This window comes from Lichenostomus cassidix, chromosome 8, assembly GCF_008360975.1.
Source record: "Lichenostomus cassidix isolate B80296 chromosome 8, HeHo_3.0, whole genome shotgun sequence".
NCBI classification, from domain to species: Eukaryota; Metazoa; Chordata; class Aves; order Passeriformes; family Meliphagidae; genus Lichenostomus; species Lichenostomus cassidix.
In genome coordinates, this window is record NC_139489.1 from 7,583,947 (window position 1) to 7,601,247 (window position 17,301).

The 17,301-nt window shown below is 42.3% G+C and overlaps 1 protein-coding gene across 1 annotated transcript in view; it reads left to right on the top strand.

Moving 5' to 3' along the window:
- The window catches only part of TRABD2B (TraB domain containing 2B), a 263,662-nt gene that overhangs the window by 156,610 nt on the left and 89,751 nt on the right, over positions 1–17,301 (top strand). Inside the window, exon 4 of the mRNA XM_085067652.1 lies at positions 1,411–1,585. Coding sequence (XP_084923778.1) covers positions 1,411–1,585 — 175 coding nt within the window. The remainder of the gene's footprint in view (positions 1–1,410; positions 1,586–17,301) is intronic.

Consider the following 17,301-nt stretch of genomic DNA (forward strand, 5'->3'; position numbering starts at 1 on the left):
GTGATCCCTTTTTCTGTCTCACTCAAATGGGGACAGCCTTTGGTGTGAATCCAGAGTGAGGTGTAGACTCATCCTGCATAATGCGCGGTGAGAAAGAAATCTCTGCTGCTTGTTCCCTGACATATTTCAGGAGTGATGCAGATGGGGAAGCAATGAAAAAGCTTTAAGGAGAGTCACTGGGAAGATGGAAATAAGTTTTGGGTTTTTTTTTTGCCTAAGACTTGCTGAAAGCTTTTGGAAAGGCAGTGTGAGCAAAGAGGGTGGGAAGAGACAAAAATTGTGATAAAACCATGTGGCCAAGTGAAATGGGAAGAGGTGAGCTGAAAAACAAAAACTAAAGGCAAGTTTTAGAAAATGAGTACAGGAATTTGGTGTAGTAGAAAACCAGAGAAAGAATTGAACCAAGTAACAGAGTCACTGCACCAAGTATTTCAGCACAGTGAGGGATGTTCCCCTCATGGGCTGTGCATGCAATGTCATTACCACGATTCAGATTAACACTGGAAATCCTGGCAGCTTTACATGTACCTGGGGACTCAGAAATCTGAATCTGGATTTTGCAGCTTAAGCTGCTTTCCAGTGGTGAGGCACAGAAAACTACCAGCACTTCTCTCTGCAGGGCAGGTAGGCTCCCAGACTCTGGTGGTAGACCTGGGACCTTCACTATGTCAACACAGGTTGTTGTCCTAATAATCAGAGACTTTTGGCTTGGCTCATTCCTTGGCCCTGACCAAACAGTCCTTGGGGTTTCAGCCTTTCTGCTGTGCCTGTGAACATCTCTTCCCACAAAAGCAGGGACTGAAGGAGCAGTGCTTGGGAAAGTCTCTTCTTCAGATATATCAGGACCGTTCCAGGGATTTGTGTGCTGTAATGCATGGTCTTCTCTGGTGACACCTCTAAGGATCAGAGGGTTTACCCTGTGTGCATCTTCCTATGTCTGCATTTGCTATCCTTTCCTCTTTTTAAACTGTTAGGTTCTTAAAAAGCCAAATATACAAGCCAAATATTACAGTCCTTACTCAGTTCATGGTGACCTCAGCAGAGAGCAGATCACAGGAATTTTGTATTAAAAAGCCAATGATTTTTTTTAACAAGTAGAGAATAAAGGTCCAAATAACTCACCCAAATGTAACACCTGAAACTATATTTTGCTGAAGGGACAGAGAAAAGTCAAAATGTACTAAAGTTTCATTTAATAAAATACTAGTTTTACTTCTTAAAAATAAGTATATTCATTGGCAATTTTTTATTTTTTGAGTTCCTAACAATCTCTCACGCTCTGATCCTCCAGTGTTTTTTTGTATGATAGTGATGCTCAGGTGTCCTAAATAAGGCTGGATTAAAACATGCATTTTTTTGGGGGTTCCTTAACCAATCCCACCTGAGCTATAGCCTCTCTCTCCCTTTCAGGTCCCAAACTTCATCAACACAACACTCCCACCCCATGAGCAGGTGACGGCTCAGGAAATAGACAGCTACTTCAGACAGGAGCTCATCTACAAGAGGAATGAGAGGATGGGGAAAAGAGTGATGTCACTTTTAAGGGAGAACAGAGACAAGAGCTTCTTCTTTGCCTTTGGAGCAGGTATGACATGATTTTTTTCTGTTTTACTCAGTTACTGTGATTGAGAGTAAAGTGTTTGGAATGCTTCAGGTCTCTAGACCTGGGGGAAGATTTCTTAGGAGGCTTCCCTTTCAAGCAGAAAGGTTTTCATTTGTCCAGACCCACTTCTAAAATGGAGTGAGTTGTTGTAGGAGGTGTGTCTGGGTCCAGCCAGCCTCCACACAGGCTGTACTCCTTTGTTTTCCATCTGACTGTAGAAATGTGAAGCTGAAAGCACTTTCCATACAGCTGTGTTTGTTCCCTTCCCAGACCTGTGAGCTGCTTGGCCACAGGTGTAGGAGATGTTCAAGTGCCTTTGAATTTGCAAGCCCAGGTGCTGATGGCAGTGACTGGCAGAACACAAAGCCTTTGGTGGCACAGGCATGTGTGTGTGACTCTGGGTGCTGGCCCAGGGTTTCAAGCCTCCTGGGGTGGCTGTAGGTAGACTTTCTCAGTGGGTGACTGAGCTGCTCTGGTGGTGTGTTTGTATAGACTGGCTGGTTTGGGGCTTTGCACGAGTGCAGGAGTTCTGTGTGTAGCTAAACACCAGCATTTTAAACCATTAAGTAAAAATCCAGTGTGTCTCCCTGCCTGTTGAAATGCTCTCTCTGAAGTCTGCAAAGCAAAGATGTCTGCAGTATTTCTGTGAGCCTTAGTACGTGCTACTGTCCTTTCTCTCCCTTTTTTTATTTCTTTTCCCTTTTCTGATGGAATTCACATTTCTGTGTGATAAGAGTATAAATAATAACCGTCCAGGCCCCAGCTCAGCAGAATCCTGAGCACCACCTCAAGTGTCTCTTTGAGCTCCCTCGACTTCAAGGCAGCCTGAGATTGCCGTGTCGAGAACCACTCTTCTCCTCCTGCTCCCTCTCCCTGGCAATTTCTCATTTTTGACAGAACTTTGCTTCTCATCCCATGGTTCTCACTATGAACTTTGGCAACAACTCACCTTTCGCTACTCACTTCAGTGGGAATTTTGATTAAAGACTGCAGGTTTTAGCAGAGACACATGCATTTTGATGTATTTATTTTCTGAGTGTATCCGGACTGAATTTTCCCAAGCTTATTTAATCTCAAGCTTGGCTGATATTTCTGGCCAAGGAGTTTTGCTTAACTGTTTTTACAGTAGGAAAATATATCATGATGGCTCATAATTGGACAGGCATTCATAAAAACCAGCTTGTCGACCCCAAGGGGTGAGGTTTATCGGAGATTATTGAACATGATTGCTTAGATGTAGTCTCCAATTTTTGGAAATCCCTGAACCAGTACATAAATGGAGCTGAGAGGATAAACTGGGTATCACTGCCCTCTTGTCCTGCTGTACACTTCTCCAGGGCATCAGCTACAGACCATGGCTTGAGACAGGATCTTGGACTAGGTGGGTCATGGATCCAACCCACTGCAGCTATTTGTTTCTGCTAATAAGAGAAGTGAAATTAAGCCAATGGACAGTACTTACTCATTACATTCTTTACAAAGGCACTTTTAACTTCTTTTAACTTTTAACTTGGGAGGTTTGGGCTTTCTGTCCCTGTCCCTATCAGAGAGCACCTACCTGAAACTCCCAGGGAGCATCCCTTGGGAAAGCTGGCTCATAAAGAGCAAGTCTCATTTTGTCTTTTAGGCTCATTTCTGGTGATGTTGAAAACTGCCTTTGTTGCTGGGTTGTTTTGTTTCCCCAGCACTGACCATGGCAGGACAGAACAGACACGCAGCCGGGTTTATTGAAAACTGGAATGTGGGAGATGCTGAGGAAAGCTTTTTGTTTTGGGTTCTTTGTTCCAGCATCCCTTTGGCCTTTCTCACCAAATTGGGCCATCCCTGCAGGCTATCCCTACTTCAAGTACAATTAATTCCTGCTTTCTTCTCTGGAGTGTTTTTTGCTTCATGCAAGAGAACACTGAGAAAATAATCAATTTTTTCAATGCCAAAACTTTTATGTGACCAAAGTGCAGGCAAGTTCATTTCCTCTTATGATTCAAATGCAGTTTTTCTCTGGAAGGTTTTTTTGTTTCCTCTTTTCCGCCATGCACTGAATTAGAAGAGTGGCTTTTATTGATACATCTTTTATTTTGCATCTTTATACCTAGTTCTTGAATTTTAAGGGGTTTCGTTGGTATGTGCTTGGGTCATGAATTCAAATTGTTTTATAAAACCTTGAGGGTTTGGTTTTGCCTTTTATAAAAGTGAAGGATGTTTTTGATGAAAGTTGAGGCTTTCACATATTCCTGTGAATTCTGAAGTGCAAAATTTTAGGAATGCACTTTTGGTTAGGCTAGGTATGATAGAGTCTGCAGGAGTTTATTTGCTCCCAGAACAGTGCAATTTAAGATTCTCATGATGAAGGGGAAATAATTTGAAAAAAAAAAATAGTCTCGATGATGTACTTCAGAAGACATTGCTCTCATGCCAAGCTTGATCTCTGCATTAATCCCTTAATTTTGAGGATATTGGAACTAATGAATGAATGGTAATTAAATTATATATGTGTATTATGAATTGTTTTCCAAATTTCATGATCTCCATCATAGTTTCTGGGAAAGGAAGAATCGGATAAAACTGTGCTGCCAAATAAAATTAGGAAAATAAGTACCCAGAAAGCAGCAGTCCCAAGGCAGAGCCCTGCCTGTTCCTCTGGTGGCCTCTGTACCTTGTGAGTGATGCTGTAGGGAAGGTTAATCTGGCTTTTGCACAGCTGCATGCAGCAATTGAGGCTCTGGTGCTCTCTTGGAGCATCATCCTCAGTTTATTTTAAGATCCCAGTGATACAGGTGGGTAGTTCTGTAGCACCTAATAGTGAATTAGTATAATGAGCTTGACTAAGGCAGAAGGCACCAAGCAGGTGTCTTTGGCAATTACACCGAGCCAAACTAGGCTGTATCCTGCTCCATGACTGTAGAACCAAAAAACCCCACAAAAAAACCCCAAACAAGTCCAGTGAGTGGCTTCAAATGAAAAACAAGATGATGATATCCTGGCAGCCTGGTGGTGGAAGAGCCTGGTGCTGCTGAGCTGGAGGATGCAGGTGTCTGTGGTCCCTCCTGGGCTGAAACATGGCAGAGTGTAAAGCCCTGTCCCCATAACAAAAAATGCACTTAACCATCAGAAAAAAGTTAGCTCATCCAGGTGGAGGGAGATGTGGCAACCCCTCTGACCAGATCTCAATAATCTTCATGTAGGGACAGATGCCACACACTGGTCCCAGAGATCTGGAGGTCAGGTCACCACTGGAAACACTCACTCAGTGCTTTTCCATGGAAGATTTGGCCATTGAACTTATTGGAATAGAAGAGGCAATTTAATTTAGTTGCCTGGGCAACTCTTCATGTTTGTGGGCTGGTTATTGACTAATTTATACATAGATTTTCTCCCTTCTTCATCCTGCCTTGCTTTTTTAAAAGAAGGCTGATCAAAATCTTTCCACTGATAATTTCTCAGTAAAAAATTGGGCGTTTGGGGAAAACAGAATTCTTCTGTTTTCTTCTGGAAAAACAAGTCCACTTTTTGCAGATGTCATTCAAAATCCCATGTGCTTGGGTGTCATTGTTCTCCTGTCAACTGGGATTCCCAGTTAAAGTGTCACTATGTGCCTTTTAGGGCTGTGCTGAAAGACCATGGTGCATCATAGGAGGGCTGGTTCAGAGTCTGGCCTGTAACAGCACAGGGCTGTGAAACATCCAACAGACAAATCCTGGGGACGAAGGAGTGGGCAGGAAACAGGCATTTGAATATCCAAGCAAGCTGAGATAAAATAGTTTTTCATAAAGTGAAGCAAAGCTTTTTTATGCTGTTGAAAGATGGGGCGTTTAGTTCCAGTCAAAAGTATTAAAACAAACAACAATAACGAAAAAATTACACAATTCTAAATGGAACTTTTCAGTTTTCTGTCATTCTTAAAAATAAAAAGTAGACTTTTCAATAGATTTCCCCCTTTTCCGCCTTCCATGATTTTACTCACTATTTAAATGTGTTGGAGTAATTCAGACTTTTAATTTATTCCTTTATAAAACGCCCAGAAATGAAAATAGCCATTTATTCTTTCTACTTTCATTTCTTTCTCTTCTCCAAGAAAAATACAGGCTCTGGGTAAAAGGCACCCAGCTCTGTACCCAGTTTTGTAGACTTTGTTCTTCTCCTGCCAGAGTTTACCATATTCAGATTTAATGTGAAAATCTCACCTTACCTGTATATACAGTAACTGTACCCTAGGAATGAAAAAGCAGTTATTGTTTGTGCAGTTAAATTATATTTTTCATTTAATGGGCAGGGTAACGTTTCCCTTTGAATGAATAAAGGTAGCTAAATAGAGTACTTTCAAGTAAAAATTCAGGCATTTGCTTGTGTTTTGTGTTTTGCAAATCATGATGGTTTGCTAGGAATTATTGATCTGTAATGACAGTGAAGTGCCTTAGACCTCATTTATACAGACAATTTATAAAGGTCCATTTACAGTCAAGAAAGAGACACACAGCCAAGAGCACACGGGCTGTTAAAAAGAGTTAATATTTTGGCAACTAAGACCATACACATGAAGTCAATGTTTAAGAAAAAAACCACTCTGGTTTATTTCATTTTTATGGGCAAATAATTTTCGAGTAACACTTATGATAACAGATGGATAAATTTATGTCTGCAGTTAATTTGAACGATAATTTCCTTAGGATGTTTTATTTGCATTTTTTTCCTTCTTTCTTTTATGAGAGCTGTCAGTTTTGTAGCTGAGAGTTGGATTTACTGCTTCAGAAATTCAGATGCTGCTCCAGTTCACAACGTTTATTAGCAGCCAAATCAGTAGGCTTTAAAACAGTGGGTTTTGTTTCTTAAAATAATAAATATATCATGGAGAATATTCTTTCAGTGTTGAGACAGAGCTGAAATGCAAGTACCATAGCATCTCCCACAGCAAGAAGGGAATCAAACTATCTCTGGACTATGGTTCTGGGGTGGAGGAAAGGACATGTTTAACCACCCCAGCAGCCCTTCAGCATCTGAGAGGTCAGAGAGGACCCAGGCTGTTGTCTGTGGTGTGGTGAAAGCCGGACTGACCACAGCTCCTGATGGAGCTGGTGATGACAGGGATCTATTTGTGTGAAAGTCAGAGCACTCTTGCTCACCTGCAGGCTTAGGTGGCTGAGTTTAGGTACATATTTGTTGATGGGTTAGGTTTAAATTTCTGAGATGTTCTGCAAGAAAACAAATACAGGTTCTGTTGCAGATGTCTGTGTGCTCCCATGAAAGCAGAGGAATTCACCCCAGAGTAAGAGCAGCAGAAGCTGAATTTGATCATTTCCGTGCTCAGAGCAGGTGAATTCCCTGCTCATCCTGTAGAGCTCTCTCAGTCATCACTGGACAGGCAGCATCATCAGGAATGATCCTGATCATCCTAAATTAGACTGTTATCAGGAATCATTGAATAGTTTGGGTTGAAAGGAACCTTTAAAAGTGATATAGTCCAAGCTCTCAAGCAGCAGTGCTACTGTCTTCCAAAGTAAATGCTCTCTGGTGATTCTTCATAATGGGACCCAGAAATGGATTGCATTTAGTTTTCAATAGGGAAAGAAAGAACTGTGCAACATTTCTATCAAATGGGGCTGGTGTGAGAGCACAATGAGGATATAAAATCTCCTCCTTGTAGTCCTCAGTTCCAGCTCTTTCCCTTTTGTCCTCTCTGAAGAGGATTCCCAAGGGGAGTTTCAGCACACATCATTTTAGATACTTGATGTACCAAAGACAGAAGCAGGCTCACCCTTCTCCTTTTGCAATGAGTAGGAGTTATAAGCATCTCCAAGGTGACTCAGTTCTTGCATGGTCTTGATCACCATTGAGATGTTCTTATTTTTCTCTGAAAACTAAAGCATGCCTGAGGAGATATCCAGATGATGTAGCTTGAACATGCTTCATCAGTGGGTAACAAGGTGACCACAGCTGAGCTGGAACATGATGGATGTTGAATCTGGGGGGAGGTGGCAGTGGTATTTTGTTGGGAAACCACATTTCTACTCAGTAGTTTGCAAAAGGAAAGGCAGTGATGGATACTACGAGCAACTTAAACTGAACTAATTAAAATCCTGAGAGCCTTTGTGAAAGCCATTAGCACCTGCCACAGGATCTGGCACTGGGGTTCACATGTGTTACTTGGAAGTGTTTTTTCAGGGTGGAAGTGCCTTGAGGCCACCATCCAACTGCACACTGAGGGATTTACAGATGTTGAATATGCAAATAGCTGCTTTGCACTCCCAACTGAGGCAATATCGAGTGCAAATCAGGCACCAAGTTGCACCTCTGTCGTGTCACTGGGAACCAACTCATCAGAAGTCTGGTCCTCTCTCCACCAGGACTGTGGAGCTCTTTACCATTTTCACTCATCTTTTTGTAGAACACAAAAGGAAAAAAAAAGGAGGGGAGAAAAAGAAAAAAGAAAGCACTTGCAGGCTGGAATATAAAGAGACTTTATCCCCTGGGTCAGGCATCCTGATCCAATGCTGATTAGTGGTGCTACTGACATCACCAGCACAGTTCATCAACGGGTTGTCTCAGTGGAGCAAGAAGTTGGCGACCAGGAGATTGAACTTGGCAAGCCTACAAAAGAGAAGAAAAGGGTGAATTAACAGTTTGCAGATGCTAGAATTCCCTCTGCTCGTGTTTATTTGGGCATCCAGATGCTTATAGTGAGGTCAGGCTGGTTTTGTGTATGGACTTCTTTTACTATTAGTTTTTTAAGGCAAAGTATCACTTTGCTTTTAGAAATAGACTTGCATGCTAATTTTACCCAAAACCATGCAACTGATTCATTTAAAAGTCTTCATTAAACAGGCAGTGCCTGATTCTCTTTTCAGACACTCCGTTGTAAATCAGGAGATACACCACTGGGGAAAAGCTTGTTCCAAGTGCAAATCCAGCCTGCAGCCTTTTAAAATAAAAATAAAAAAAATCGAGGGAACTTTTTTTATGTAGGTTGATCTTGTATAATACAGGGATTTGGAAGTCCCTGAATATTTGCTTTTCACCTGAAGCTTAAATCAGCAAAGAGCACCTCAGTTAGTGAGGCCAAAATAAACCTGCCTGCACCACCCTTTTGTGAAAAGAGAACTTCTGGTCTGAAGGCTGATTCCTGTGATTCTGATTTGAGAAACTCTTGTTGTTTAACAAGTTATTAACTGTAGAAACAAGGTGTATGCTATGCAATGATGAGAGCTGTCTTGAAGCCTCTGTCACCTGTACCAGCCAAGGAAGGCAAGAGACACAGCAGGCAAAAGAACAGATTCCTGTATTTGGGGTTGCAATTGGTTTTTTCTCCTGGTATGCCATCACCTAAACTGTTGAGGGAAGCTCGACAAACCCTAGACTGTGTTTGGTGGTCTGGTGGAGAATCCATTGTGCTCAAGAGGCACAGCCTGGCTGCTGCTCACCTTTGCTTTCCTTGTTGCTCCACCCAAGGTGAGTGCAACCCCAAATCCAGGTCTTTGACAGTTGCAGGTATTCAAATACATGTTGAAAGCAACTAAAATGGGCCTTGTAAACCACAGTGTGTGCATTCACCATCTCTGGTGTGATTCTGCCTGTGATGAGTGGGGAAAGTTGCCTGTATGCTGTAGGATTTGGGTTTAAAGAAGCACATACATTAATGTCAGCTCCTCTGGGTCCCTGACATTTTCATATCATATTTATTATTATGCCTGTGCCAAGTTCTACTGTAAGGCTAATTCTGCCTGCCTGTTCTCAAAGGAAAGAAAACTCTACTGGCCCCTCCTGTCCTATAATATAGGGATTTTGGCTATGCCCTTACTGTATTTCTCTTCAACATTTGAGATGTAAAAAATGTAGACATAATTTGGGAAATTTTCTCTTCAGGACTGAAGAATCATGAGAGGCTTAAGCACTCTGCTGAACAGGAATGGGCTTAAGCATGGGATGAAATACTTTTTCACCCACACACACACACGAGCTTGCTGTGGATCCACAGCCCACCCTGTAAGCTCTCCAGAGACCAGGCAGAACTCCCATATAACTCTAGATTTCATAATGGGAGTGTTGAAACCAATATATGGATGCCAGACAATTCATCACTTCCCATCCCAAAGCTCAGCTGAAAATTCCCATCCAGCTCTAACAGTGCTGTTGGGAAGGTTTTAAAAGAGCAGTGTGATGAACCCAAGGACTGGCAACCTTCCTCTAACACTGAGGTTTCTGTGGGATGCTCCTGTGGAAGGCAAACAGGATACAGACTGCAGAGGATCCAAGGATACCTCTGTGGGCTACCTGCAGTGATTGAGATGTCTCTGCACCCAAGTCACTTTTAGTCACCCTGCTAAGTGGGGTTATCCCAGAGCAGAAGAAAATCTGGCTGCTCTGTTTCCTTGAATTCAGAGCCTGGTGTGCAAGCAAAGATCCTTCAGTGGTATTTCACATTAATGCAAGTTGATGGGGTTGACCTGAGTTCACGTTCCTTTCTTCTGCCCCTCCTGCCTGGGTGCGTTCTCCGGAGGAGGAGCAGGGAATTCCCAAGGCATCCTGGACCACCAGAGCTGTTTCCCTGCAGCTCCACTCTTGGAGCCTCTGGCTGTTGGAGCAGAAGCTGGAAAGGGAATTTAGTAAAGCCAGAAATTTAGGAACCAGTTTGTACTGCTTGTGGTGTTGGTCTCTTAGAGGTTCAAGCCATTTCTGACCAGTTTTAGAGCCAAGTTGCAGGAGGACTGCATATGGAGAAGAACCAGTGGTTGTCTTGGTGCCCTGAAAAAGACAGGGCATGACTGCTGGCTGGAGTTAGTTGTTTTGCAAAAGTGGATTTGAAACTGAAAGCTTTAGAAAGCCTGGCTGTAATTTATGTGGATTTCTTGAGGATTTTTACTGGTATGGAAACTGGGACTGGAAATCTCATTAAACTGGGCGTTCTTGTGAGAGTTTCAGGTTTTCTTAGTCATGGTTGTGCCAGGAATATCATCAGAGAAAACTTGCTGAGAAAGGATTTATGGATTTGGGATCAGATCCTATTCTCACTGAATTAATGGTAGTTCTGCAACTGACATCAAGGTGACTGGCACGTGCACCTGGATGAGACATTATTTATTTGTCATTCCAGGTCTTTAATCTGGTCTGCTACTTTTGCATCAATACCCTCTTTATAAGCCTATTAAATCCCACTTCCATTGTTATTTTCTCTGGTCGATCAGAAGAGATGTGTCAAGGAAAAGAAAATGTATGCGCAATATACCTCTGCCCAAAACCAATATTTAAACATCAGAAATGTAAAGTGAAGGTAGAGTTACTTAGAGGGGCAGAAGGGAAATAATTAAAGCTCCAGCCGGCAAGACGAGATGTCGTAAACTTCAGTTATTCACCTCTCTTAGACATTCAAAACACAAACTCTGCCACCGTTCAGGCATTTTATGGAGGCCTGCAGAAAGCAGCAGAGGTCTCTTGGACAAAATTGCTCTAGTGGCAACTGAAACTGGGCTCAAGCCCAAGTCCAATAGCTGAACTGCCATCTGAAACTGGAAAACTTTCGGGTTCGTGCCTGAAATCTCAGCTCCCTCTCTGCTCTGTGCAGTAGAAACCCTGAATCTGGGCTGGACTGATGGGGAGTGAGGAGAAACTTCGATCTGTGGAAAAGCATTGCTGTTTCAAATTGGTTTTTTGAAAAGATTACTCACAAAACTGGAAAATATGGTAATTCTTGGCAAAAAATGGACTGGCTTGAAGGTAAAAAAAGCCCCTCTTCACAGAAAGTTTGCTAAAGAGATGTGAACTGAAATATAGCAAAATGGCATTTCAGAACTGCCAGACTTTGCTCTCATCAACCTCCAGGCAGGGAGTGGAAATGAAGAGGCAGGTAAATAAGCAAAAAGCCAGATGAATCTACCTTGTAACTTCTAGTTTGCAAGAGATTATCAGTGAGACCTACCAAATGCTTAGATTTTGATAAGCTGTTGCTCGTCACCTGGAAATTGTACTGCTAGAGAACTTCCAAACACCTTTTTAATTTAAACACAACATTTTGGTGGAATTCAGCTTTGAACTCTGGCAGAAAGGCAAAATCTCCCATCATTTTCCTGGAGTAATGTTGCAGGACTGAAACCTCTGTGACTTGTATTTAAATTAATAACTTAAGTCTTCTTTAGTATTTTTTCTGTACTTTATTATGGGAAATACCTTAAATACTGAGGTTTGCAAACTTTTTAAAATAGTGTTTATACACTGAAGGGAAATGGAGAGAAAAATCAAATGCCACCACTGGGTTAACTCGGTATGAAATTCAGCACCAGTTTTCAGTATTTATACAGAATTCACATTCACTTTGTGTTTTTCCTTGAGGTGTTTGAGGTACAGTGAAACTGCTGTGAGGTTCTTATCACTTAGCGATCTGGTCTGGTTCCAGTTGAAAATTCTGCAGTACCTCTCACTGGGAGGATTGGTTTAAAAGGAACAGAGATCTGCCAAAGAAATAAAGACTTCATTATTGGCATCAATGCTATTTTTAATCTGGTTTCCTAAGGAAATGAGGCTTAAGCAATGGCAGTGTTTGTGAGTATGCGTGTGTATATATAGGTGTGTGTGACTATGTCCTTCGCCCTCGTAAATTTTTCATCTGTTGGCTGATTATAACCAAACCTGACAGATGGCTGAGTCTCCAAGATAATAAGTTCTTGCATGCTTTGTGAAAATAAGTGATTGGTTAGAAGAAAAAGACATTCATAGTGTGCATCCACTGAAAGGGCACAGCATGAGCTCAACTTTTGTTAGAGCTCAGAAAATCCCAGTGGGAGAGGGAGGTGAGACACATCCCCAGAGACAACAGCACTTCCCTGCTTCCTCTGCAGGCAGGAGGGTTTGGTGTGTAGTAAATAGATCAGACATGGCATGGTTTAAATGTAATGATGATGTTTACGGTAAATAGTTATTATTTGGAGTATCTGAGGAGCCACGTTACCTCTGGGCTGCCCTCTAATGAGGTGTCCATTCTCAAGGCCAGAGCAATAGCAGGGAGCAGGTTAATAAATGTGACCGAGGCATGGCTCCAGGACTCTATAAACCTAATGAGTCGTGGGCACTCAAACTGTGCAGCCTCACTGCTGCTAATTGGCCAAGTGTGCCATCAACCATGCCCAAAAATGTTCTTAAGTGGCCAAGGGGTGAAAAGAGCATCAGAAACTCCTGTGAGTCCAGGAGGCAGCCTGGGGCAGCATTCCTGTGTGCAGAGTTCAGGAACACTTTCTCCAGAACCAAGGTCATTCCCTTGAGAGCTGAAGCAGTTCACCAGCAGTGGGGAACAAAACTAAGAAACAAAGAAAAGAATAAAGCATGACCTGGAGGAAAGGGTTTTGCAGCTTTAGCTTATCAGGCAAGGGGATGGTAGTCATACAGAAGTTGGAGAAGATGCTCAGAAAACATTGTGATGAGGGGAGTACTAGAAAACTTTCCAAAGAAAAACACAGATGGGGATCAGAAAAGCCAAGACAGGGTTAGTTTTTAATTTTACTCTTTTTTTGCTTGAAATTGAAAATTATGTATCTAGTGTCTTGGAAACAGGGATATAGCTGTTAGGGTGGGACTCTCCCTCTTGAACTGTAGGTGTCTGAAAGTTCAATGTGTGTTCTGTGTAAGACCATCAGTTCCCTCAAAACCCTCAGAGGACAAATCCTCCCACTTATCTCAGATACATATTTTAAGATGGAAGGAATTGCCCTCTGGAGATATCTTTCCACTGACCACAGAGGAAACCTAGAAAACTGGCCTCCAACAGATGCCTGTCTTTCAGATGAGTGGGATTAATTAAACCCTGAGAGCCAGAGTCAGGAATTCAGGGTGTTCTCTACCTGACCTTGAACAAGCACTGAGATCACCCTGAGCAATATTTTGTGTTGCTGCCAATGGCAGAACATTGTTAGTCCTGAGGCAAATTTGCTAGCAAAAGACTGACACAGGATTTCTTTCCATCATGCCTTGGGGAGCATCTTTGCATGGTCTCAAGGGGAGAAGAAAACCCTCTGCCACCAGCTCTGGAAAACTCACCCAGGGCTAGGTTTCTTTGTGATGGGAGAAGGAGCTGTAACCCTCTGACAATGCAGAACTTTCGCATCCTTTGGTGTGATACAACTGGAGCCCAAGGTTGGATAGATACTTTGTCCACTGTACAGACGCCCCTGCAAGCCCCAGTGCTCAGACCAAACTCTGTGATTGCATGGAAGAGGTGGATTTGGACATGGAGAAGTGTAAAATGTTTCCATCTTTCCTCTCCTCTTGGCTGGAGGGAGCAAAAGCCACTTGAATGCTGGCGCAGTTGTTCACAGCCTGGTCTGCCTGGAGGCAGAACTGCAGACAGGAGAGCAGGCTCTCATTTCTGTTCACCAGGCATGGTTATCCCTTTTGCAAGGGAAGAAGCAAGCAAAACTAACAAAAAATATTTTGACATAGCATGTGTCTGATTTTTCACTATTCTCTTACAGCCAGGCCAAATCCATGTAAGTACTGTCAGTGAGGAGTGATTCAGACCTGGAGACCCTTTGAAACAAAGCCTTCTGATGTAACTTGGTTTTTTGCATGCAAGGCTTGAAGACAAATAAGGCAGTGTGTGGGTGGGTTTTCTGTTTTGTTTTTTTAGCATTACAGAGAGACTCACCAGATAGTCTCCCCTGTGGGGTCACTCACCGAGTCTCTAGTATTTACCCAGCATTTCTCTGAAACACCAGCATCTCAGGAGTTGTCTTCCTGAATTTACATTCCCAGTTCAATCATCTCCCACACAATGAAAGCCCCAGTGTTGGCTCCCCTTTAAGTCCTGCCCTGCACAGCTCTCCCGTCAAAAGGGAGCCCTTGGTCCTGGCGCTTTTGTTTTTCTTCAGAGCTGCCAATCACCCCTCTTGCCCTTGCCCAAAGTTTGTTGTCTTTGCAGTTGGTCCCAGCGTGAGCTACCAAAAGCCTGGCTGAGCCTGACGGGGGATTCTGTCAGCCTAACCCCAACACACGATCCTCCACCTCCCTGCCACACAAAGGGCCTTTTCACCAGCCCACCGCAGCCCCAAGATTTCATTTCATGTGTTACAATTAATCTGTATTTATTGCCACTTATCTTAAATGGCTAACAATATCAAGAGTTTAAAAAGTGCTTTTAATGTCAAACTGGGTCAATTAAAACTCTACTTAAAATATTTGCAAAACTCCTCGCCTGAAAGTTGCCCCCTCACTCTGCTGTTAACCAAAATGGTTTAAGTAAATACACACAGCTTGAAGAGACTGACATTTGGTAAAATTCCTCTTGATATTTTAGTAGAATCCAGGATTAATTTCCTTACTCCTACATTCACTTGCTTTTTTCTTTAATAAAAGGAGAAAAATTAATAATACTTTAGATGGCTGTAAGTATTTGAAAAATTGAAACAATCAATTAAAAACCCTCAAGAGAGAGCCTCAAAACTTTTAATGCCAGAAGACACTGTTAGATTAATTGGTTTGGTCTCCTGGAATTTTATCCTGTTCTTTTGTGGACCCTAATGGCAAGTGTTTACTCTGGACTTCAAAACATGGGCCACAAGTACTAATTTTTGACTCCTTCAGTATCGAGAGTGGGCAAAAAGGAAAAAGTTAAATAAAGAGTAGCTTTTACTTGTATAAGTTGGGTTTTACTGAAGGCTGAGGATGGCCAGAGGAATCCATTTTTTCCCCTTGCAGAAAAGCCCCTAGTTTTGCCTTGAGCATTTTTTTTTTGAAGCTCAGTGTGCAGGACAGTCCAAATAAATTGTGTGAAGTAAGTGCTGCTGTTCTCCCCACAGGGACTCAAAACTCTTACTCGACCAGGGTTGAGCTGTGTTAGGATGGTGACACACACAGGTGGAGAAGCCCCAAGAGGGACCCCCAGGTGGGACTTAGCTGGGTTGGATGCAGTAGAGGCACAGATGAAGTGAGATCCCAGGCTGAGGGAATCAAATACCTAAAGTTTGGTTCACATGGAGCCACTTGGACTTAAACCTCTAATCCTCAAACACTTACTGTGAGGAGCAACATTAATGAAGCCTGGTTTCCTATGGATTTAGGCCATTTGCTTGGATTCCCAGCAGTCTAATAAGGTTTGAACTGTGGCTGAGTAATTTCTATTAATTAGGGCATTTGTATTATCTTTATGGGTCTCTGATGTCCCTAAAAGGGCTCACTCTGCAACTTTTCTTTCCACGGGAGAGATCAGTGAGTCTCTATCCAGCCATCTGTATTCATAAAATGTGTAAGAAAGGACTCACTTGGAGACAGCTGCTCTTCTGTCTAATAGATTTGAAATTTGCCCGTGGGTTCAGAATATTTCAAGGGAGATCATAAAAACAAAAACATAGATGCAAAGAGACAGCAAGATCCTGTAAGCATTGTGTTTTTTGGACCCGAGGTTAAAATTAAATTGCCATATTTATGCAGTGTAAATATTGCACAACTTGAGGACACCAAATGGTTTTGATCATTTCTTTAGTAATTTCTTCTTGTAGAATATTTAATTAAACAAATCTGACTTTTTCAATTTTTTTTTCATTTTTATAGATTAGACATGGAAATGCATCTTGAAGAATTGCTTTGGTGTAAGAAATAACATTAAAAACAAATTATTTTTTCTTCTTATGGTCTTTGCCATCCATAAAGAGAGCGTGATTATGTCACTTTGTAGGAAAACAATTGTTCTTCAATATCAGTGTTCTGCTGAGCACAAAGATCCTGGCTTGTGGATGTGCTTTTATTGCTCATTAGTTGCTGTCCTATTTGTTACTCTTTTTGATTTTGTTCTTAATCTTAGTCACTGTATGAACAAGCCAAGGGATGCTGATGTCTAATTGCATCCCGAGAATGGCAGACAGCACAAAGCCAACAGCTTGCAAACAAGTCAGTCTGAAATATGTTTGCATAAACTTTCTTCCTTTTTTAATGCTTGCAAGCAGGAACTCTGTGAGTTTCCCATTACTGTTTTTCGTCCCCAGGTTATCGTGTCCTGTCAGCCTGGTTTCAGCCCTGTGTGACACAGAGCCTTGTGTGGCCCTGAATCATTTATTTCTCCTCTTTGGACCTGACAAAAACATCTCACTTGAAAAGGTCAGGTTTGAGATCTGTTTGAAGACCGTTGCCTGTGGCAATGTTGGCTGAGGTCTCGGCAAGCTCTTATCTTGGACAAGGACTGCTGCTCTAGACTGGCTTTTTGTTAAAATCTTTGATTTCCTCAAAAAGCCATTAAGGACTGTGTGTTAATATTGGGAGCTTTTTTGCACAGAACTGGAAACCAAAGTGCCCTGGGCAGCTTCGGGGGAGGTCAGTGATGACAAGCTGGGAAGTGTGACAGCAGGGGGGTGAGAGCTCTCAAACTCAGTGTAGTCAGGGAGGAAAATGCTTCCAGTTTCCTTCAGAGGCACTAGCCTGGCTCCACACATCTCTGCTAAGAATGCTGCAACCCATAGGCAGATTTCCCTGGAATTTTGATGGAAGGTGGAAGTTCCTGTGGTTATGTTCCTACTTGGAAAGAGGTGGCTTTGGCAGGAGGAGGAAATTTCTGGTAATGTTGCCATCCAGGAAAATACAGTGATATAAACTCAAATTCACGCTTTCCTAGGTATTGGAAAAGGAGCGTGTTCTCCAAACACGGATCTGTAGGAAAACACACTTTGCTGGTTCCACTGATCAGGAAAAAAAGACTTGGATTTTAATGCTATTTTCTACTAAAATTAAGTTTTTAG